Below are 25,126 nucleotides of genomic sequence, written 5' to 3'. Positions count from 1 at the left end.
CACACACACAGGTGATAAAGGCTTCAAAAGAGCAGACTGTTGGGTACAATTATTTTGCTCAGGATCGTTGATAGTCCAATGAAACCCGCAATTCGCATCAAATTTTCTGCGCATTGAGAAGAGCGAGCCACTGAGATAGCTGCATTGCATTCAAGTACAAAGCATAGAGGCTTGTGTCTCACAAAAAGAAGAACAAGAATGAGATGGAAAGCTTACGTCCTTGCTTCCGTGGGATGTCGGGCTTGAACTTTGAGAACGAATTGAGATCTGATGCAGAGCAGAGTATGGACCATGGGTGGGGTGTCCAGAGATTGATCTTCGTTAGTGAGCTTCGAAAGGTGCCAATACCGGTGGGAGGGAAGGGTTGGGATGGCTTCCATTGAGGAAGAGTCTGGGAGGGGATGGTGATGTGGCGGCATGATTTGCAAGGTGTCACATAGATGGAAGGGGGGAAGAAGCAGGAAGCCATGGCTGGCCTTTCTTCCTCCCCAAAAGTGTAGCAAGTCACAGTACGTAACAGCTTCTATTCTTTCTTCTTCTTCTTCTTCTTCTTCTCCTCCCTCAAAAGTATAGCACGTAACAGCTTCTATTCTTTCTTTTTCTTCTTCTTCTTTTCCTTCTTCTTTTCTTCTTTTCTTCTTTTCTTAAGAGACGCTATTAGCAAACCTTTTGACGTGGAAGAGATTTGAAGGTTTCGGGATGGATTCTAGAGGCTCGAGGAGAGAAGAGGGAGTTTCCCATGTTGGAGCACCAAGTGGCAATGCAAGAGGCAGACTGGGCGTGCACACCTGAGCGTGGAGAGAGAACACGTGGCGGCCAAAACCACAAACATGCGAGCGTACCATATGGCACGGGGAGGGCAGAGAGCAGCAAAACGTGCCACGTGGCTAGAGTGGAGGGATTCAAGACTCAAAGGGTCACAAGCTATCAGAGCCAGAGCGCAGTCAGGGGCGAAGAGCAGAGGCACGTGGCAACAGAAAGCAAGCAGCCAGACTGAAGGGGGTCAGGATTGCAGTCAATGGGCGAGAGCTGTAGGGGGATAGAGCTACAACGAGGCAAAGCTATAGGGAGACAGAGCTACAGGGCACATGACAACAGACAACACACAAGGCTACACATGGCAAATCAGCAAGCGCAGCGCATGACAAATCAGTGATCACAGCGCGTGCGACACTAGGCATGTCAACCTCAGTGAGGTGGCACGCATGGCCAAGTAGAATAGAAGTAGAGAGAGAGAGATATATATATATATATATAAATTATTTACACACACACACACACATACACGCGCACACACACACATATATATAAATACTTATTTCATTAATTTTGAACTCATATGCCTATTCTTGGACTAATCCCAAAAATCATTCCCAAATGAAAAGTTTACTTCATGAAAATCTCATTCGAGAATCAAGAGTTCACTTTTTGGCACTATCATTTTCACATAATAAATTTCACAATCTGTCTCTATAATGGTGTACTACTAATGCAAAAACTTCAATTAAATCCTAGTTTTGTACTTCTTGTTTTTAACAATCCTATTCACATTTAAGAAAAATCATGAGTTAATTTAAATCCATAAAAAATCACTTTCAAAATAAAGACTTATTAATATAATTTAATTCAAAAGAATGCACTTAAAATTTCATGTAGAAAACTATAATACTCTTAAAGTCCCAAAAAATTTAAAGGTGAAAATAGATAAGAGATATGAAAGACTATTTAAATGTGCACCAAAAATAGTAATAGTAATGCTTGCAATTTTACATTGTCATATATTTACAAGAAATATCGATGTCCATGAGCCTTTGTACAAAGGAGTCTGACACGCAGCTTTTTCAATAACTCAATTCTGCCTTGACAAATGTGTTAAGTACAAATGGGCAATCCTGACACTTGTTTGTTTGAATGTCTGATTCATCATCACTTGTTGCTTGGATGCCATCCTCATTCAATCTCGTATGAACGCCGTCATTTGGAGTCTTTATTGATGCTTGAATGGTATTATGGTATTGTCATGGGCATTCTTCATTTGCGCTATCTCCTTCTACTTTCTCCTTAGCAAGCATCTTCAAAAACTCTGTAACGTGCGAAATAATTGGTAGCGGTATTCTTATTTTTTCTTCTACATCATATCCCATGTGCTTCCTTGTTTTCTGTGTCCTTGATTTCTAGGATACTATGACTGTCTCTGTGGAAAGCTCTGAAACTACTTCATGGTTTGAGACCCATTCCTTTTTCAAACAACCAATATACAATGTATTGTTATCCTGGTTCTCCTTCCTACCCCTTGGCTCATACCATATTGTTGTAAATGTTGGAACTTTTCCCTGGTCATCCATGCTCACGTCCACCATTTTTGCAACCCATAACTTAATATTCTCATGCTCATCGTCCGATGGTCGAACTGCAACAAAATAGTGGATGTCAATGTCTACTTCTGGCATAAACTCTCTCTTCCTCGGTCCATAATATGGATGTGGGAGTAGTGAATCAAACTCATTTTCAAAGACATCAAATGATGGGTGCAAGTCGTAACCAACATTTGGCCAAAATAAAGGCCATTTTGCCTTAGCATCATCTGCTTGCATTTTCTCAAGGTCGTTTGTCAATTGATAGGTCTTCTTAATTACAACAGCAATGTGTTCCTTCCAAGAGGGCTTCCAATTAGAAAATCTATGAAGCGTTTCCTATTTCTATGTAATAAAAGATTTTAAGCCTTCTATTTCACCGTTAGATTTCTCGTTGAATTCTTTTATAGGAGCCCATACTGGATGCATTTCTTTGCTTAGAATTGAAGTTAAGAGACAGTAAGGTTCTTCGGGTTCCCATGTTGTATCAAAAGAATAGTGTTGCCACTGCATCACTGGTTTTTCATCCTTTAAGAAAAAGCAAAAGTAGTGTGGAGCGCTATGACCAATTAGGGCATCACTACCGTTTTGTATGAAAGGTAGAATAAAGCTCTTCCAATCATACATCCTTTCAACCATGGAGCATAGTGTACCTTCCTTGCGGCCACCAACTTGCCTGCCACATTTTCTTATCAAGTCATCCATCGTCTCCATGTCCTTGTGTTTTAGCTCTCTCGAGACTATGCTAAAAACCTGATCGATATCCTCATGTGTGTGTCCAACCAACAAAAACCCAACTTCAATCTCATTGAAGATTTGATGAGCTATTAGCATTGAGCAAAATGCAAAAAAGAGTACATTCTTATTCTTTCATCCGCAATTGTCTGTCTGTATTCTCAAATTTGCTGGTAGGTGACCTTTTTTTGCATGTACAATGTGAATTGCCTTCATAACTAATGTTACAACTTGATTGCTATCATGGATGCAAGGAATCAATCCATATGTCTGCAAAAAACTTAAATCCATGCACTACATTCCACATAGATGTGTCTTTAAAAAGTATTTTCCTTGTAGCTTAGGTGGAGTCTTAATGAATCAAGGTAATACCATCTACAATAATGCACATGTACTCATTTGGATGAGAAATAGCTTGCTCCTTCCAAAATGCATATTTTAGTCTAGAATGCCGAACAAGTCCATGATGAAATTCTCTCTGGAGACGTTGCACTCTCAAGTGATCGCTTTAGATCATCACAGTCATTGCACTTTGACATCTTTTGCCTTTTTGGGATTTTAACATGTACAAAGTTCTTCTTCCAAAGAGTATACAAATTGTGAAAAGATGTCAGAGCATGCCTTCTTTGACTCTGTGTTTCTCCAATAGACTTAAACACTATGTTTTTTATCAAACTTATCGGAAGATACATTTTAGATAGATGGGGTTGAGGTAAAGCATTTTCATGAATCTAGTCTATTGATGTTGCCAAGATCGTTGAGGCTCTTATTTTGGGCCTTCTTGTGTTCCCATGAATGTTAACCTTTACTCCATAAATACGTTGCACACATCTCAACATAGGTGGTATTGAGTTGCATGCAATGTAGCATGCCAACCCGATAAGTACTTGTTGGAAACCGTGTTTTTTAATGCTTGTGCATGACACTAAGGCAAAAACGGTGTTTAATGCTTGGTCGACAATGCAAATCATATCCGATGGGCACGATACTTTGCATGGGCCTCTACCCAAGTGGTATTGACCTACATGCAAAGTGTCCACCCATCCCACAAATACTTATTCGAATAACACACCTGGGAGCGTGTTTTTTGACGATGGTGCATAACACTAGGAGAAAAACGGTGTATAATGCGTGATCGACCATCCAAACCATATCTGATGGACACAATACTCTGCACGCACCTCAAACTAGGTGGTATTGAGTTTCATGCAATGTGCTGCGCCCATACGATAAGTACTTGTTCGGATAACACACCAAGGAGTGTGTTTTTTTACGGATGTGCACATACTGAGGCAAAATCGGTGTTTAATGCTTGATCGACCATGCAAAGCATAACCGATGGACACAATACTTTGCACACACCTCAACCTAGGTGGCATTGAGTTGCATGCAATGTGGTGCACCAATCCGATAAGTACTTGTTCGAATAACACACCTAGGACCGTGTTTTTTTATGCTTGTTCATGACACTAAGGCAAAAATGGTGTTTAATGCCTGGTCTATAATGCTAATCATATCTGATGGGTACAATACTTTGCATGGGCATCAACCTAGGTGGTATTGACCTGTATGCAAAGTGGCATGGGGGGGAGGGAGAGGACAACCGAAGGGGGGATTACCTCCCCCTTCCCTTATTCCTTGGCGGCCATGGCCTCCAGTGAATAAGGAAAGGGGGATTACCTCCCCCTCTTCCTCCCCTGGCGACCGTGGCCGCCAAGAAATAAGGGGAGGGGGATTACCCCTGCCCTTAACGGTGGGCGGGGATAGGGGGCAATCGTGGACTAATGGGTTAGCAGGAGTGGACATGAGCAGACGACAATCAGACACGACAATCAGACAGGAGCAGTAGACGGGAGTGGTGGATGGACAAAAGCGTTGGCAATCGGACCAGCAACGAATGGGAGCGACGGCAATTGGACGGGCGGCAGATGGGAGTGACATTGGGATGGAGTGACAACCACAAAGGCACTACAATGGAAATAAGAGAACACCCAAAAAACTCTCTTGGAAGAGAAGAGGGAGCTTGTATTCAAACTTATGCAAACAACAATGAAGACCAAAGTCAAACTTTTGGCCTTTTATACAAGTCACCTTTTGAAGGGAGGGCCAACCCTTTTTCTTCTTAGCACTCTCCCTCACTTTACAACCATGGGCTCTTGGGCTCATAGGGCACCAAGGCATATTGCTATTCTTACCGACTCTCCATACTAGCAAAAATAGCGCTTGTGTTAACCATATTAAAGCGCTTGGGACAAACCTAGTATTAGGAGGTGATCCTAACTGGTTCCCAAATAGCACTTGTGTTAGCCTCACCACTCCTAGGCTCGGGTGATTTGGGGCTCAAACTCCCTGGGCGCCCTTACATCTTCACCTGTTTGGTGTTCGAACCTCATGAGCGCAGCTCAAAACTTAGAGTGACGAGGTTAGGCTTCCATGCGACACTCAAAGGTAATCCTGAATATCGCTCTAGGAAGCCTTTTCTTTGGAATATTTGGGGAACAAACTCCTTGAGTTTGAGTTGTATTTCTTTCGGGGCTATTTTTGTTGGTGTCACTATTTCATGTGGATGTGGAGTTGAACAGTGCAAGGCACATGCACTCTTCGTGGTCCAAAAGTTTACATCTCCTTGTTCTAACACCTCCTTGTTTCGAGCGGGGGTAGCTGGAACATATAACCTATGCACGTTGCCTGGAATCTTTGGACTTTTGGGTGGGCTTAGTGTATTTGGGGATCAAACTCCCTGAGTTTGAGCTATACTCTTTCCATGTGCAGATTGCTTGTAATCTTTGACCTTGGTGTATTTGGGTATCAAACTCCCTTGAGCTTGTCTTGTCGAAGTAGATCATTTTCTTGGTCACCTTTACTCATTGATTACCCTGCATTTGGCAGTTGTTAACATGCCCCCTTTCCTGTTGCTAATCCATCCTCGGGTCAGCCGCACTGGAGGAGGGTGGTGGAGAGGACTGACTGTAGGATAGCGTAGCGGTCCAGCTGCTTGGACATGAGGTGAGTGAGGTACGAGCGGTACTTCCAAAAATGGGTGGCATGCATATCCTCGTAAGTGCGGAGGTGATGCCCGTGGAGGTTGCGGATGTGTAGGTAGAGGCGGAGGGCTTGGAACTAAGATGGACCGACGTCGGGGTTGAAGACAATCTGGTTGGTTAGATTGTGAATGCGATCGTCGATGGGGCGGATGTGGGCAGGAAGATCGCAGAGTAGTAAGAGGATGAGGCGATTGAAGTGGACGACGACGACGATGGCTGGATCTACGGAGCCGTAGGTGTCATTGAATGACTGGAAGCAAAAGGAAAAACCTTCCTACATCATTTCTTTTGGGCAGTTGTACTTTGGAAAATTATACAACACATTGGGGTCCTATTGTTGGAGAGCTCAAAAGGCGGCCCAAGTTCAACGTTGTTCCATAGAGTGGGTGGACTCGACAATCGATGGGCGCGCTGTGGTAGTAGTGCCAAAATTTCTCTAGCTTAAAAAATGGGAGTTGCCAATTGGGCTGTAGAACGGCATCTGCTTCAGTCACAGGGACGGGGGCATCGGGGGCAAAGTTGTATCCTCCTCTTGTGCGTTTGGGATGCGCTTGCTGCCAGTCGTCGAATGACTGCATTATGAACAGTGTGAGAGGGAGCACTTCCAGAATCTCGTAAGAGATGGAGGTTGGAGCCCTCGAGTTGGTGCTTCCAATGGTGCATGGGCGCACTATCTGGCAACTCTCGGAAGTACTGCAAGTCTGGACACCAATGAATATCTTCAGGAGGAGACCTTGGTGGGGATGGCGGAGCTTCGTCATCAGCCAACGGCATTGGCTCTGTCTTTGGGGGGCTTGTAGTAGTTGTGGCATCGGTGCTTTGTACAAAATGGGTTGCTTTGAGCAATGTGTTGAATGCCTCATCAGGGAGGTCGATCAAAGAGTTGGAGGTGATGGATGGGTAGGGTCTGTGCTGTGCGGTGGTGGTGTTGGAGGCATTGGATGAGTACTCGAGCAGTGTTGTCTGAGGGAGAGGAGGTTGGGTAGCTTGTTGGGTGGGTTGGGCGGGATCTAGTGGAGGTGGTAATGGAATATCTACAGGGGGGCAGTGGTATGAAAGAGGGTGATTGCATTTTATTCTTCATCCTCAGTTATTTCTTCAGGGTATGCTACATGAATTGTTTCAAAATTGCTCACCAAGGACTCAAATGAGCCTTGGAGAGCTTGTAGCACCCAATTAAAGAGTATTATTATTCCGAGAGGTGGTGGTCCAGTAGGCCGCAAGGTGTCCTTGAGCTTGGAATATGGAGACTCGGCCATAGGTCTGCATCCAAGTTATGTCTGCGTGCAGACTTTCCAGAGTACAGATCCATGGCGTGAGTTCCTCGAGTTTTGCGAGTTGCATCACTTCATCATCCACAGGGGACTCAGTGATGATGCAGCACCAGCCTTGAAAATTGAGAAGAATGGGATGGGAGGATAGGGTTTAGAGATCAGAGGGGCAAAGAAGAGATAGGGAGGTGGGATGAAGGTCAAAAGAAAAATACGACATGGCTAAGATGGGGCGGCAGTGGTCAGAATTATAGCGAAATGGTTTGAAGGGCATTGGGCGGTAGTGGAGTAGTGAGGTCTAGGTGGAAGGTGAGGTTTTGTGCCCAAAGTGCATCGAAGTGCATTTGGAGGGTTTGGGTGATGGTGCGTGGTGCTAGTGTATACGTGGCTAACTGTGTAGACACCTCTCGATACATCGTGAACTCTACTCGTGGTCTTCAACCCTGACTCCTCCGAGTGGCCAGTGGCATGCTATCTTTCGATCTCTTCTTGGAGGGAGAGCACGAGGCTCCTCTCTTGTGCGTGTGCTGGTGGAAGCTGGGTCGTCTAATCGTCTTTGTTGTGTTGCTTCATTATCTCGTGAATCGATGAGGTCGGGCCAAAGAGGGGGGACTTGGTCTGCATAGCGGGACTACCGCCATTTGATCATCATTGGTAAGCGAAGCAGTTTGGGCGTGCCAGTTGACTTGGCGATTGATGGCGTAGCACCAGGTTCTTCCTAAAATTATCTGTTCTTCGGGAGAACATAAAAGCGTATATCCCCAGCTTGGCAAACAACCATTAGACTTAGAGTTACATAACACAAGGTTTGCAGGAGTTGGCCATTTATAGCTCTTATTGAGGCAATAGTGAGGGTTAGGGGTACCTGCAGCTTCTCCCATACCTCTCGGAGGATGAAATTGTGGCTCGATCCTAGGTCCACGAGTGCTTTGATGTGCATGCGTGGTACCTAGCTGAACAAGCAACCTAGCTAGCTCTATTGTTAGCTCATATATTAGTTGAATATGTTCAATCGTTGCCGTAAAAAGGGTCATTTGTCTACGCTGTTGAACCTTAGCATTATGGATTTTGGCTTCCTCAATGGCATGGTGCTTCATCCTGGCCACCTCTACCTTGAGCTCTTTTTCTTTATAGCACGGCTTGAAGGGTCGAGATAGTGAGTGGTTTGTAGTATCTTTTCAATTTGCTTCCATTTAGGTAGCCATCCATTTTCGTCCCATCAAGGGTGGCTATTGGGCATGCCCTTTGGGGGGTTATCTCAACTACACGGTAAGGACCCATACCTCGGTACTTAAGCTTACGTTTGGTGTTGCGAACAATGTACAGGAGTGCCAAGTCTCCTTCTGCCAGGTCCTTGTTCTTGAGGTTGTGGTCGAACCATTTTTTACGTCGGGCCTTTTCCTTGGAGAGCATAGGCTGCTTGCAGCCTTGTCTCCTCTAGCTTTTTGAGGTCAACTAGCCTTTCGGCGTGTGCATTTTTCGTGAGTCTTTCCTTTATGGTGGCAAGGCGGAGGCTAGGTACTACATACTCCATTGACATTACTGCCTCTACCCCAAAGGCTAACTTGAAGAGGGTACAATGTGTTGCCACCTTGTAGGAGGTCTTGTAGGCCCATAACGCTGCTATGAGCTTATGCGCCTAGTTAGTGCGACTGGCTTCTACCGTACATGTGATAATCTTACAGCAAGTTTTATTGGAGCTTTCGGCCAAGCCATTTGCTCTGCGGTAATATGGCGTTGACTTCCTATGAATGATCATAAACTCGCTTGTTAGGATTGCTATGGTTTCATTGAGGAAGTGGGTTCCTCGGTTGCTGACTAACTCCAACGGGCATCCAAACCGTGTGATGACGTGTTCATATAAGAACTTGGTGGTGGATCTTGCATTAGCCTTTACTGTGGCCCTTTCTTCTACCCATTTGGTGAAGTAGTCGGTGGCTAGGATGATGTATCGAGCCTTGTTCCCCTTAGCAGCTGGGTTTATGGTGGGACCAATGAGGATGCCCCACTTCTCGAAGGATTGGTCAGCCAGGATCCTGGTTAGGGGCATCATGTCTGCCCTATGTGGGATTTGGATGTGCTGGCAGGGGTCACATCATTTGATGAATTCGGTCGCATCTCCGAAGAGCGTTGGCCACTAGATACCAGCTTGCAGCACTTTACATGTTGTAACCTCAATGGTGACGAAATGGCCTCTTGCGATTCCTGAGTGGGCTTCTTCAAGCACCTCGATGTATTCATGTTCGCATACGCATCTTCATAGTATACCATCCTTACCCATGCGGTAGAGTTGGCTTGCTATCAGCTCTGATATGGCGCTATGTCCTTAATGAATTTACGGGGGCTCTATCCTTCTTAAGGTCTTGGATTAGGGGTAGTCCGTTGGCCAAGTAGTGGCCCATTTTGGCGGCCCATTTTGGAATGACGTTGAGGAAGAAGAGGGAAGCGTCGGGGAGATCATCTTCTACTCCTATTGTAGCTTCGCCCATTAGGGATCCTCAATAGGTGGTCGGCTAGAACGTGGGTTTCGCCCTTGTGTGCCGTGACTGTAAAGTCAAATTCTAGCAAGATCAGCATCCACCTAGTGATGCGTCCAATCATGCAGGGTTTGTTGACCAGGTACAACAGTGCTCGATGGTCCACAAAGAAGACAAACTTGTTAGCTGCTTGAATTTCTTGATTACATAGACCATGGTGAGACCCTCTCTCTTGGTGGTGGTGTAGTTAACTTCGGTCTCATTTAGTTGATGGCTTGCAAAGTATACCGGGTAATCCAAATTATGCTCCTCGGGCTAAGCTAACACACATCCAATGGTAAAGTTAGAGGCATCAATATGGATGTGGAATATTAAATTCCAATCGGGAGACCTCAGTACTGGGCGGTGGCTAGAGCTAGCTTGAGGGTTTCAAAAGATCATAACCGTGGCTACATAAACTCCCCATTCGGTTGCAAAGGTGGTCTTATGTTGATCTTGGGGGGTGATTGAGACTTGGTTGTAACCCGAAAACCCATCTAGGAAGCTATATGCTTCCTTTCCGGCTACCCTTTCTAGAACATGTTTCGTGAATGGCAAGGGGTAGTGGTCATATCTCGTGGCCACATTAACCTTCTTCAAATCCATGCATACTCTGAATTTTCCATTCTTCTTTAGGACTATCACAATGGGTGATATTTAGTCTGTATGCTCGATCTCGTAGATGAATCATGCATCTATGAGTTTCTAGATTTCTTTCCTCACTATAAGTGCATATTTAGGATTCATAGGATAGGGGCATTGTTGTACTAGCATGGCATCATCCATCAAGGGGATTGTATGCTGCACTACTACGGCTGGTACTCCTTTCATGTCCGTGTACTTCTAGGCCATGCAATCCTTAAATTCCCATAGGAGAGCTATTAGGGCATCTCCTCACTAGGAGTGAGGTCATCAGTGACGAATACAAGTTGTGGGTCTTGGCCTTCCTGGGCTAAGTTTACTTCCTTGACTGGGGTTGGTCCATCATATCCTTGAGAACAATCATCCTCTCGGGTTCTTTTGGCCTGTTGGTATAAGATCTTGCAATCCTGACTAGTATAGGCCTTGTAGTCGGTTGGCACCTGCCGTAGGTCTTGTTTATCCTTAATCTCCTTCTCATTATCTATCAGGGCAGTGGACTTTTTGGCCTTTGCCTAGCCTTTGGATGCAAGGGATTTGGGACCTAAAGGGGGCTCTTCCCTTGTACTTATAGAGCCGATGGGGGTGGTTACCTTACTCACCCTGTTTCCCCAGTTACAGGAGAACTCATGGTGGGTGGTCATGGCACCTATGTAGGTCAGCCAATGAAGATTTGATTTTACCCTTACTGTTCCCTTGCTTACCTCTCATGGTTTGAGCATATTGAACATCCTTAGGGGAACCACGGGGTCAGGCCCTCGAGCTATGGGGTGGTGTTTTAAAATCCTACTATTTCTGGAACATCAATGTTGGCTAAGATGTGCATCCAGTTCTGTGAGAATTCTGGCTCAGGGAGGGGTGCATACCAGAAGTTGTTAGACTCCCTCTCCCTTGTCACAGGGTTGGAATAACTTCACGGAGGTGGTTTGGGTGATGGTGTCAGACTCTACTAGCAAAGAGGTGTCTTGACAATGGGTGGGCTTTGTAGGAATGTAGGTCCACTCTCATGGTTTGCTCCTTGTGCCGTAAGTAGATATTATCATTACACTAGTCATGCACGAGTCCAGAAATTTGTAAGAATGGTCTGCCTAGGATTGCTTCATATCTAGGTATCGTGTGAAGTCCATGCCCCTGAACCTGATAGGGTACGTGAATCCAAACACCTTATTGTTGATGCCAGTCAGTACTCCTAGAGGTTCAGTGGTTCCTCCATCGGCTAGCTTTACTCTACCAGATGGGTTTGCTGTAGGCTTTCCCCACTTTTCCCAACATTTCTTGGTGCAAATACTCACTTTTGCTCCTCCATCCAGGATGGCTTCTACCTTCTGGTTCTAGTAGACTATAGGCATTGAGGCGTTTGTGTCATCACCCTCGAAATACTAGCCTAACTGGTTAATGGGAATCTTGGGTAGGTTTGGCCCCTTATCTAGCATTGATTGGTTGGGCTTCGGGATGGCAAGGGATGGAGGTAGGAATGGCCTATTCATCCAATTGGACAGATCATGCCACAGGATGGGATTTCCTTTTAGCAGAGATGTGATCGGCATTTTCACTTCTGTAGATAGGAAGGCAGCCATATCATAGGGTTCTGGGGACACTTCTTCCTCCATGGATAACATGTCATCTAAGGCATACAAGTCTCCTTTGTCTTGGAGGTTTTGCAGCACTGGGTCCTCTTGGAACATCTTTTGTAGATCCAGGGCTTCCGACTGCTCCAAGTTGAGGTGTTCTTCTTCCTCCACTCTTTTTGGGACCTTGAGAGATTTCACTCCGCGATGCCCCATCAAGTGGGCTGGATGGATAGTATCTGATCCCCTACTAGCCTTTAGTCGATGCTTGAACTTATCCTAGCACTCACCCACCAAGATCAGGTTAGGGTAGGTTTCTTTATAGGTAGGAGCCAGTGCCAGGCACCCTGAGCCTACATTGGTGTGTTTACTTCTGGAATAGGGGGTACCTTAGGGTCACCCTAGATGCAAGACTATTCAAAGGTGGAGGAGGTGGCAAGCGTAGCAGTCTCCTCATTAGAACCCGTCTTGGATGAACATCGGATCAAAACCGTCACCTACTCAAATGGCTTTCTTGGAACGAGTTAGAGGCGGTGGAAGAATCTCTAGACCGAGTAGCGGGGATACCTTACCCTTCTTGGTGAGCTTCTTCATGGCCTTGCCTAGTGCCTTAGCCTGCATCCTTGTAATGACTTGTAGTGGCACTGTGGCCACATGGCCTTGTTCGATGCTAAACAAATTGAGGCTGGTGCTCTTTGGTGGGGTCAGTGGAGTGGTTGGTCTCCTTGTGGGACAGTCTTGGAATAGATGCTCCGTGCCACATCTTATGCACAAGGGGGCAAGGTTGGTTGTGATGGGAGTGATGGGCATATGATCCCTATATGGATAGTCCTTTAAGAAGTGTGGGCCTTGACATTTGAAATAGGACACCAACAGGTTCGACGTGCCTCGGTAGGGGCATTCATTTGCTTTATGGGGACCTTGGCAGGTATAACATTGGAGTGGGGGCCTCTGAGCAATTGAGTTCAGATCTCTCGTCCTTGCATTTACGGGGGTAGTCAAGAATACGGGGACTTGTTGATCCTCTGGCGAGAGGTAGTCAGCTAAGTCTCCACTTCCCTCCTCGTAAGGGTAATAATCATGAGGTCCATGATCAGGGTCCATCTCCTCCCAGTCGTTGGGCAACTCTTCAACCAACACTTGATTGACTTGGGCGATGCGAGGTAGCGGGGATTGTGGGCCTAGTATGGGTAGAGGCAGTGGAGCTGGTTAAGCACGGTACTAGCTAGAGCTAGCTACAGGGTCACCTTGCAGGAGTTGGGGGTTGGGTGGGGTGATTAGGGCCAATGGGGGTCTTATTTGATACATGGGTTGGGGAAGGGACTCGGAAATTGACATTGGGAGGTATCATGGTTTCCCCACCTATGGCAGTGTGCACAGTAGAGTGTTGGCCTTGCCCTTAGGCACAGGCACTCATTGGAAGGGTGGTTGCCATTGCATACCACACACCAGACATTGTCTCTTTGTGGAAACAAGTGGGGGTTGCTCAGCACTTCCTTGGCGGTTCATGATGAGAATCTAATAATTATATCATTCTTGTGTTCCATCACTTTATTTTATAGATTTCAATGTACTCAAAATGTATAGTCTCACATGTCTCGCATTACGGTCTTGTATCTATTACTTCACACAATCTAGAAGTCTAGCGTTCTCCAACCATCATCTTAGCGACATCTCAGCCTCTCCCAATTCTTTATTCTAAATCTTTCACCTCACATTATGAGTCTGCAGTTCAATAAATCCCTATCTATTCAATAAATCCCTATGTAATCATTCATCTTTTACATCTCACCCACAACTTTACTCTCAAACACTTCTTCTACTTTGCTCTCATTACCTTCCTCCTCTCCTCAAGCTTACTCCTTCCATCTTGCATGTAGCCTTACTCTAGAACTCGAGTCTACTCCTCATAGCCTTACTCTCAAACTCTTCTTGCATCTCGCCTTGAAGTCTACTCCCATTACCATTCTTGCAGTCTTCTTTCATCTCACAACCTTACTCTTGAACTCTTCTTCCATCTCACCTTACGCCCTCACTTTCTCTTGTTCCTCATTCCATATTGTCATAGCTTAAAGCTTCATGGATCTTTTTGAAGTCATCAATTCTGTGGAGGAAGCCATTAGCACTAGCAAAGATTGGATTGTCGAGAACAAGGCCTAGAGAAGGAGGAGAGAAAAAAAATAAGTAGGTCTACTAGTGAAATAAATAGATTACTTTCATATAGAAGAGAGCTAATAGACTTTCTAAGTGAGGTTACTTCGTACAACACTCGTTATGGGAGATTTCCACCCCATGAAGCGCAAGCCATATGGAATCAAGAAAGTGCTATATAGGAGAAAATTTATAATTCCTTACTTCTCTTATGTAGTTTTAAGTACATTGATCATGATGAGATGGTCTCAACAGAGGAATGGGTTGAATCTAGGATAGAAATGGCAAATATTAATGCCTTCCAACAATGAGAGGCTTATTGTAACTTTTGGTGTTTGTAAACACCATTATAAATATTGAAACCTCAAACACAAAAATATCCTCTTATGAAGAAAGAGGATTATGAAAGGGCCAAGCAGGAAAATCTTTGCTTCAAATGTTTAGGCAAAGACCATGCTACTTGGAAATACCATAAAAACAAACAGGCGTGAGCTAAAGCCCCAAATAAACCTCCATAAAAGCAAGTTCACATGGTGCCAGTGTTGCTGCTTAATGGTACTAAAAAATATACCGAGGTAGAGGTTTATCATGAGGATAGCACCCACATGTGATGTCTATCATTGACAATGTGGTAGTCCACCTTTAATCCTCATGATTTAATGAAGATACATGGAAAAATAAAGGGATAAAGGGTAAGAATTATGGTCGATGATAGCACAACACATAATTTCTTAAACTAGACACGTGAAGAAATTGAAGTTGCCAGAGAGTCCAAGTGCCCATAAATATGTGGTCTCTCTACCAAAGGGTAGTCAAAGGTTTGGGACACCATGATTTATGGTGTAGAGGTGGAATTCCAAGGTTATCAGGATGCCTTGGATTTCCAAATTATGCATCTCGATCGAACAATTTTATTCTTGGTTAAGAATGGTTATACGGTTTTGGGCAGAAATTGTAGCAGAGTTATTTAAATAACTCCATTATGTTTGAAAAAGAGGGTAGAGTTTTCCAGATTTAGGGAGAACATGGTGTGCCCAACTCTCCTCTTATTTGTTTGATGGAATTGGAACGACTTCTACGATAACAACAATGTGAGGTGTATCTATGTGAACTTTCTTTTATTGGTGATTTTATTTTTGCTACATCTAAAAAGAGCAAATTTTCTCTTGATGTGATTAAAATGTATGATTCTTGGTTTAAAGATTTAATGGTTGAATTTAAAGATGTTTTTCCAAGTGACTTGCTTGATGGTTTACCTCCTGAGCGAGATGTAGATCACAAAATAGATATAATTCCAAGATCTATCCCTATCTATAAACCACTATATAGACTTAGTCAAATGGAGGGATGACCATTTTTTGAGCGAAATCTTCCGAGCATCCGAGCAAAGGAAAAAAAAAAGCTTCCAACTATGTAAAAGTAGGGCAAAATTGGATTAGAAGAAAACATGGTTTCACTTAGAAATATGCAAAGTATTATAGGAATGCCTATTTCACACACAAATCCTTACATGAATCTTTGGGGATGGTGAATAACATAAGGGGATGGCTTTTGAAGAAACCCACATGTAGACTAGATTTCTCTATGAAAATTCCCTAATGATCCTTCTTACAACTTTTATTTAATACGGGGGTAACATTGAAAACCCTCTCTCAACCTATCTTCATGAAAGGGTTTCTCTAAAGAAACCTCATTGAGCAAGTAGTTTTGCCAGCGAAACCTCTTTAAAGTAGGTCCCCCAAGGTACATTAGACAAGACTTTAAAAGTGACATAAATTTCACATCCAATGTCCTAATATAGTCATTCAGCCACTCAAATTGATCGGAAAATGCCATTTGAGCACATCTAGGGGGTTGTATTTTACAAAATCTTGCATATACTATCTTAAATCTTGCATATATTCAATGAGAATAGATACATAAGCCCAATAGTTAATACTTATTTATAGTAATTTTAACTTCTTTAGAACATATCCATAAATTTTTTGTTATTTATGCTTTAAAACCACTAGAAAGCTCTTGTCATATTGACATAAATGTGTTTAATAAGTAATTATATTTGTATAATATTATTGCATTGAGAGTGATTGTGAGGGATGTTTCTTAAAGAAAGTACTTTTCAACACTCTTTTTATGTAATAAAATGGGTACAAAGGATGTCTATGAACAAGAAAATTTATGTTATGTGAAAATGAATGAGTGACTATTTTGTGTGTGTGTGTGTGTGTGTGTGTGTGTGTATATTCCTAAAGAAATACCATTATTTAAATCTCTTGAAAAACATGGTCGGATAAAACTGCTGATAGGTTTCTGCTTGTACAAATGATGCACCCTCAACCTCAAATGGAAGAACATGAAATTGAAAGACAATTAGTGGAATACCTTAGAAAGGTCCAAATTCAACCTAGTAATTCACCATGGTCATCGTCGGTTTTACTAGTAAAGAAAAAACATGGCACTATGCGTTTGTACATAGATTATAAAGCTTTAAATAAAATCACAATAAAAGATAAGTACCCTATGTCTCACGTTGATGAGGTCTTTGATCAATTGCAAGGGGCAAAGTATTTTACTAAAATTGACTTAAGATCAGGATATCACCAAGTGCAAATTAGACAAGAGAATGTCCCTAAGAAATCATTTCATACTAGGTACTGACATTATCAGTTCAAGGTAATGCCATTTGGTTGAATAAATGCTCCAACAACTTTTATGACACTTATGAACAATGTCTTGAGGCCATATTTAGGAAAATTTGATGTAGTATTTTTAGATGAAACCTAATCTATAGTAAAACAAGGAAAATGTGAATCCTTTGCAAAAGAAGTGAAGTATTTGGGACATATTATATCCCAAGAAGGCATTTGTATGCATCCCAAGAAGGTTAGGGCCATATTGGATTGGCCACGTCCTACTAAAAGAATCCTTACAATAGGATCTTGTAGCTATCCAAGCTTCCTGAATAATCTTTTTGAAATTATTGAGTCCAAGTATTTATTGTTTAGCTTGAAAGGGATGTCCCTTGATCTGCTAACTACTACCGAGGGAATAAAAAATTTCCAAACAATAGGCAAATAATCCAAGATAGCCAAATGAAGTAAATACTCACCCTTCATCGGGGCTCACATCCACCATCTTTTCCCAGTGGCATAGAACCTATCCAATTGGGCTGATTTGAATTCTTCACCTTTATGACAATCTGTCCATGAGAATTGTAAGCATCTCGAGGAAAGCTAAAACGATTTTCTTTCCCAGGGGTAGAGCCTCTAGAGACATCTTTAAGTCTTTTGGCCATTAATCTGCCTCCTTTGTAATTGATTTTCCATGGGTTTTCTCCTTCAATCGCCTCTTTCGACCATTAACATCTGGCATTCCTCATCATCAACCTTCTTGCAATACCTTCGAGGGTTGCACAGTACTAGCATTATCTAGAAACTCTTGTTCCATGTTCTTATCTATCTCACAAGCAAAGTAGTTGGGAGGATCATTCGGTACCACTAACTTCATGGGTATTGACCGCTTACTTGGAGAACCCATAGATGCTTGCAATTGATCATTTGGGCCAGGCTTTATCAGAGCTTCATGCATGCCTTCCTTGACCTTCCCCTTTTTTCTAACCACTTTCCAAGTGTTCTCCTCCTCCTTCTCAAGCAACAATTATTGTACCAATACTTTGCCGTTGTACTCGGCAAAGAATCAGTAGAGCTAGGTCCATCTTCTCTTGCACTGGCACCTTTTGTGCCATCTCAGCCTTTGCATCCTGTGAATAGGCCTTTGTTGTTCCCTGGGCAATGCAGATGTTTGCTGCACGTCTAGGATAGTACCTAGCAAAGTGCGAGGTGCTTCGACAAATGAAACAAGCATTGGGGAAAGGTCCAAACCAGAACTATAGAGAGAAAACCATACCATCATCCATCTCCATATGAACAAAATTCAGTGCTTCAAGACTCTAGTCCCATAAAATCCAGGCATGCCTAAGGCATGACTTCGATGGTGGGGCACCAGTAGAAACCAACCCAAAGAAGAAGCAATCTATTTGATAGAACCCATAAACATTGTTGAAGATTTGGAAAGTCAATCCAAATAGGGCACTCATGGAACATAAACTCATCCACACTATGAGGAGCTCCATGGAATGACCAAGATAGTTGCACCAGAGAACAAACAAGGTGAAGTATCTTCAATGGCTATGAAGGTGTCTATCGTTCTTGGTTGTTTGGACTTGCTACCCATGTTTGTAATTATTATTGTTATTGATGAAGACTCCAGTTTTTTAAAACGTTTTTATTGTTGTAGAGCAGTGAGTGGTCTAACCAATAAATGTAATTTGTGCCATGTTTTGCAGTTTCTTCTTTTGAGGTGGTCCATATGTGATCAACTGTTGTTCCATGTATTGCTGTTCTGCTAGATATTAGTTGAATCATTATGTGGCTTTGCATAAGTTGTTTGATTCTTAATGTCGGGTCTGCGTTGGAATTGTAGTCGATATTGAAGTCACCTACAATGTATGTTGTTGCCACTTGCAGTATTTTCTTCAACATTGTCTCAATACTTCGTGTCACTGCTTGTGTTTTCGTTTTTGGTTATTTGTATGTGTTTATGACTGCTATTTTTGTTCCTGATTTTGTCAAGAACACCAAAAGGAGGTACTTGCAGCGTTCCTCAATTGAGCTGCTTTGTTGCAGTACAACTAACTTGTTTTGAAAAAGTGTTGCTAGTCCTAGTCCTTTTGATGTTGTGACCTTGTTGAAGAATGGTAGATTAATTACTGACCTTGTTCGTATGTATGTTTCTTGGAAGCACAAGATGGTTGCACAAAGGATGCTTTTTGAGTTTTTTATATGATCTTTTTCAAGTTGAAATGATCGCGGGTTCAGACTTTGTAATGTTTTGTCAATGTTGTTATTTTGTCTGAAGTCCATCTGTTTAAACTTCCAACTAGAATTTGCTCGTAACCTCGAAGGTTCTCGCAAGACTTGTGGGTCTACTTGTATCTCCCAAGACTTGTGGGTCTACTTGTATTTGTTTCTCTTCTAATTGCGAGAGGAAGTAAAGGATTGATGGGTCACATACTCTTGATAATTCTGTGTAGACGAGGCCGTGCATGTTAATTCCCGCAAGGTCGAAAGCAAGCAATTCCATGGTTAGTCTTTGTGAGCAATGAATCATTCTACTAGCTTGTAGGTTGGATTGGGATTTGTTTTTGTGTGATTGTATTTAGGTGGTTGTTTTCAACCTAAAATTCACGAGTAATTTGTGGTCCACTAGTGTCCATGATGTTGATTTGTTGTTATCATATAAGTGTTTGTTTTCATAACGAGTTTTTGCACCTATTTTTTTGACATTCAATTCTATCCATACCAGGAATGGCTTCCTTGCAATGTTTGAGTCCTTGAAAATTCCATCTACACCATTGACAATGCCGTCATCTCGCCGTCATTGATGTCAAGGTCGCCCGAGTAGATTTCAATGATTGTCCCAACCTTTAGGTGTATTTTGTTGTGCACTCCGTTTGTCTTCCTAGGGTTGTCTTGGATAGATATTGTTTTGTTGCATGCTCTGTGTCTAACATTGGTTGCTGAGAGAATGTGTGGACGTTGGGGTAGGCTTGCGAACATCGACTAGTTGTGTTTGTTCTTTGCATAGTTTGTGTAGAACAAGTGTGGGATGCTATTTTTATTTGATGTACTCTTTAAGTGTATCGTATTTAGGCTTTTGATGTCCTTATCAGATTGTGTTCCTGTCCAGATCCTGTTTTTAGTACTCCAAGAATGTGGTGTTTTCCTACCGCATTGCTTGTTGTAGCTCATAGTACTTCACAAATGATCTCCAAAAAGAACCTAACATAGTTGTTGTTGTTGTTTGTTCAACAAAGATCCATGAGTATTTGACTGGTGGGCTTGCTTAGCAAAGATCACCACATAGTAAAACGTCTACACCATTGGCTAGTTGTGATTATGTTTATCCCTCGCATTCACATGTTTGTTATGAGGAACGTATTGACTCTGACCAAAGATATTTCATTTGTTAAAATCGATTGGACCTCTTCATATTGTGCAGCTACTGTTTGTAGTTTGTCAGCTAACATGCCTATGTATGGACTTGTTAACAAAGGTAAAGGAAGGGTTGCATATATGGTGCTTCCATCAATTGCTCTCGTTGCTTTCTTGGTATATGGGAGCAACAAGATTTTTAGCAAACCGACATCCACTGTGTTTTTGTGTGAATAGTGGCAATGCAATGCTTCTGTTGTTACTATTGCAACAAAGGTTTTACCTACCCTTGCATTGCCTGATATGAACAAGCAAATTTGTTGCTGTGGTTCTATCCTTTTTTTTAACATGATGTCATGCTTACATTGCTATAATGTATTCATGGTTTTTGGCTTCCTACAGGAGTCCATGTCAGTTCCAAGGTCATTTTTTTGTGTGGAAATTATAGGTTGCTCATTGCTTTTGCTCGCTAAGGAACCCTTGCTACTAGTGGCAGTTGATGCCATTTAACGCGAAATGATTTTATGAAACTAAGCTCGTTGAAAGTCAATACCTTGTTGGTGATGTTTATACATGTGTTTCCAACTTTGGAATGTTTCATCCAATGTGTGCTCATGGGTGATGGAGTGGCAAGTATAGAAGGCATGGTTCTCTGTGATGGTTTTCTAGTTCTTTTAGCTTGTTGTAATTGTTGAAACATATTATTCTCTCCCTATTTATTTTTTTGGTGCTGCCCATTTTGACTGTGTATTGGCTTGCAAATGAAGCCAAGCACACATCATTTAGTTCTGTTGCCTATTGGCATACTTTGTGATGATGTCGTCATAGAAGATTTCAATGTCCGGTTGTAGCAATACGAGCTATGCACGTCATTTTAGTAAGAGTTTCCTATCCTCAATTGAACAAATTCTCTTGTGCACTTGTGAGTGGAGCGAAAGACATAGGTATACAGCTTATTGTGCAGTGATGAGTTGTGTGTTTAATATTGCATCGCCAACTTTGCAGACACACTCATCTGTAGTTGCGTCTTCTTTGAAACTTTAGGAGATCGCTTGTTTCATAGCGGTGTTTATTTCCTTGTCAAAATCTTTGTTATGTATGATGTGCAATAAGATGCTGCTCCATGAGGATTCACAATGAATTAAACATTAGTGTTCCCTCCCCAGAGTCTTATCAAAGCTGGATTGGAATTGTTTGTATCAAGATCATTCGGATCTCTTTTCATGAAATGTTTTGGTTGTGAAATGCTGGTTCTTAAACCAAGTATGTAATTCTTGTTAAATATTGCAATTGTTTGAAGGAAGCATCAAATGTCAATGCAGTAATTGAATCGTCTTGTAATACTTTTGTGACCTTTGCAAAGTTTCTTTTGTGTATGGTCGTGGTGGTCATCTCATTGAGTAAAGGCCTTAAAAGCTTTGTTTGTCGCATAGGTAGTCTAGGAAATCCAAACCGGCAATCCTTTTTTTTTCTTGCATGCTTGTCTATGTTTATGGGTCTGCAAATCATTTTGGTGGTTGTCAGGTTTGCTGCTATTTGTTGTGATGTATTTGTCAATGAACATTTCTATGTCGCTATCATCACAGTTGTTGCAAATGGGCGATGCGTCTATCTAGAGGAGGCCATGATCATGTTGGTTCCCTCTATTTTGGAATTCTGTTTTACAAGGTAGAAATCCAATACCATCCCTATAATGGTATCATCTTGGCGCAACAACATCTTCGAAGCTGTGAATTTATGTACGTAGTATTGCGTTGTTGTGAGGGGGTCTGATCTGACTAAATCTTGGTTGTTGTTGTCTTGTTGTGTTGCATTTTGTGAAAGATTGTGCTTCTTTAATTCTTGGAGCCAATGCAGTCGTCTATAAACGCATCTATATACGCGTTTGTCTGTTCGAAAAGCGTCTATTTGCGCATCTATAAAAGTGTCTATAAGATCGTTTATAAATGCGTCTATACACGCGTTTAACAATGCGTCTATCTGTTTTTTAAATTTTTTAACAGAGCGTCTATTTAGGCATCTAGATGCGCGTCTATACACGCGTCTGTCTGCTATATAGACGTGCTGTTAGACGCAGGTCTCTATGTGTGCGCGTCTGTGGGCGCTTTGTCTTGTTGTGACTGTCGTAGGCACCACCACCATCATTGAGCGAAAGGGCGTGAAACCTTTCGACGGGAAAGACTTCCAAATGTGGAAGTGGCACATGGAGATGCACCTTCGAGAGTGCGACTTGTGGGAAGTCGTCTATGGCAAAGTGAAAGTGCCATCCACCGACCGTGTGGAAGGTGAAAATGACGAGGAGGAAAGAGTACCCCTCACCAAGGATGAGAAATCTATCGTAGACAAGGACAGTAAGGCCATGTCAGCCTTATGTAGAGCACTAGAGGACGGCCCTGCACGACAGATTCAAACTTGCAAAACCACTAGAGAAGTGTGGGATAAGCTTGTCGGGGCCTACGAGAGAAGGTCTACCATGACCAGGTGATAGCTCAAGATGCAATTGATGAGCATCAAAATGAAAAGTGAAGAAACTGCTCTGAAGCACATTGAGAAGGTCCGAGCCCTGATTGATGAGCTTGCTGCGGTCGGTGCTCCATTGGCCCAAGAAGACCAGGTGTCTGCACTTCTCAGCAGCCTCCCGAATGAGTATGAGACACTTATTGTCACCTTGGGCAATAACATCGAGACCATGAAGTTCGATGATGTCAGTGCTCGACTCCTGGAAGAAGAGATGCATAAGGACAAGCAGAAAATCGAGACCAACTCCGCCTATTTCTCTGGAGGCGCAAAACAAGAAGCACTAGGTAAGCGATTTAATGTCTCTGGTCATAAGCGCAGAGATCCATCTATTGTGAAATGCTTCAAATGTGGTGTTTTTGAGACTATGCGCGCGATTGCCAAGAAAAGCATATAGATTTCGGTCAAGGATGTCATGAATGTAGATAACACATGTCAAAAGGAAGTCGACAGTTCCACCAGATGGTTCATAGAATCTGGAGCCAGTCGCCACATGTCCCCCATGCGGCACGTCATGACGGATTACTGCTAGTTTGATCAGCCACGCACAGTGCACATGGGAGATTCCAACACTCAACAAGGACTTGGGATTGGAACTATTAATATCGTACCCCACATGGACGCTTCATCCGATTGCAGGAGGTGATGTATGTCCTAGGGCTCAAAAGAAATCTATTGGCCATAAGCTGCCTCGATGACGGAGGTTACATCACTACCTTCTCCCACGGAAAGTGCACTATCAAGAGTCCGACTAGCGACATCGTAGCTCGAGCGCAACGACAAGGAAACCTTTACGAGCTAGACACAGATGAACAAGCGATGGTTGTTGAGGAACGAAAGAGCAACACGCTGTGGCATCAACGATTGGGACACGTCCACATGCAACGCATCAGCAAAATGCAACGCCACCAATCAGTGCGAGGGATGGAACAATTTTCTCCCGATCTCGACCAGGTCTGTGAAGTCTATCATAAAGGTAAACAAGCCCGTACCAAACTGTTCAACGAGCTTCACGTCCCTTAGAACTGGTCCATTTAGACGTCTGTGACATGACAAAGATCACTTTGGGAGGCGCGCGTTACTTTGTAACGTTCATCGATGACTATTCTCATATGTTCACCTTTTGCACTACAAGGGCGAAGTTCTAGAAAAGGTTCATCTATTCAAAGCTCTGGCTAAGACACAAACTGGACTACGTCTACTCACGCTACGATCTGATGGTGGTGGGAAGTTTTGTTCTAATAGATTTACTGAGTTTTGCCAGCTTCATGGGATCGTTCACCAAGTCACCCCACCTCACACTGCTCAGGAGAATTGCATAGCTGAGCGCATGAACCGGACCATGGGAGAGATGACTTGCTGCATGCTATTCCAAGCGCAGCTTCCATCACACTTCTGGGGCTCATGAAACGGCACGTTGTCTATGTATCCGGGAAGCAATCACGTTGACTGTAGATGTCATCAATTGCCTACGGGCTCGCGCATGCAACATGCAGACACCAACAGAATGATGGACAGGCAAGAAACCTGATGTCTCGATCTTTAGAGTCTTCGGTTGCAAAGCCATGGTCTATGTTCCCGATGAGAATCGTTCCAAACTTGAAGCCAAATCTCATGTTTGCTATTTCATGGGGCTTGACCATGCAAGCAAAGGCTACAGATTTTACTGCCCCTCCACACGAAGAATTGTGATGTACGATTCGTGGAAAACCAACCAGCAGGCGAAACAAGAGTGGACTCTAATCCTCAAGATTTGCCTTCCGAAGTCACAGAGCTCACCTCCCTTTCTCCGCACAACCCACCACCTCCTATCTCCTCAGCATCCTCTCACTCTAATTCCTCATCTGCCACTAAGGCCCCCTCATCCTCAGCTAATACTAGGAATGGTTCCCCACCTCGCCAACTTCCCCCACCCATGATGTCAACGAGTATTGCCAGTCCGTTTTCAAGATTACGTGCTTCCACTTGCCCCATAGGATTCGAGCATCTTTGCTGAAGACTTTGAGCCTCCTACTTTGAATGCTGCCCTGCAGTGTCCCCGATCTAACAAATGGGATCCAAGCCATGCATGAAGAAATTGAGTCCATCTACGCAAATAACACTTGGACACTAGTAGACTTGCCTCCAGGGCGGCAGGCCATTCGTACCAAATGGATATTCAAGATAAAGAAGAATCCTAATGGTTCAATTGCGACTGGTAGCCAAAGGGTTCACACAGCGAGAACGTGTGGATTTTTCCGAAACTTTTGCTCCGGTAACTTGTATATCTTCTGTTCACATCCTTCTTGCTCTGTCTGTCATCCATCGCTGGAACGTCCACCACATGGATGTCACTACA

At 43.1% G+C, this 25,126-nt stretch overlaps 1 protein-coding gene across 6 annotated transcripts in view; it reads right to left on the bottom strand.

Moving 5' to 3' along the window:
- Nucleotides 1–697, bottom strand: part of LOC147903288 (uncharacterized) — a 132,233-nt gene extending 131,536 nt beyond the window's left edge. For 5 of the 6 annotated variants that reach the window (XR_015540764.1, XM_087372515.1, XM_087372516.1 and 2 more), the window contains exons 1-2: nt 217–697; nt 48–106 (exon numbers count right to left, since the gene is read on the bottom strand). Coding sequence is in view for 4 of the 6 variants with exons in the window: in XM_087372515.1 (XP_087228641.1) it covers nt 48–106; nt 217–469 (312 nt within the window). In the remaining 2 variants the exon portion in view is untranslated. The remainder of the gene's footprint in view (nt 1–47; nt 107–216) is intronic. The other variant, XM_087372519.1, reaches the window with a different exon arrangement.
- Between the last annotated feature and the right edge of the window lie 24,429 nt (nt 698–25,126).

The sequence above is a fragment of the Dipteris shenzhenensis genome, chromosome 3 (assembly GCF_047967505.1).
Source record: "Dipteris shenzhenensis isolate YYH24624 ecotype China chromosome 3, Dip_SZ_1.0, whole genome shotgun sequence".
Lineage (NCBI taxonomy): Eukaryota > Viridiplantae > Streptophyta > Polypodiopsida > Gleicheniales > Dipteridaceae > Dipteris > Dipteris shenzhenensis.
The sequence above is the reverse complement of the archived record's forward strand: the minus strand, read 5'-3'. Positions and strand labels throughout refer to the sequence as shown.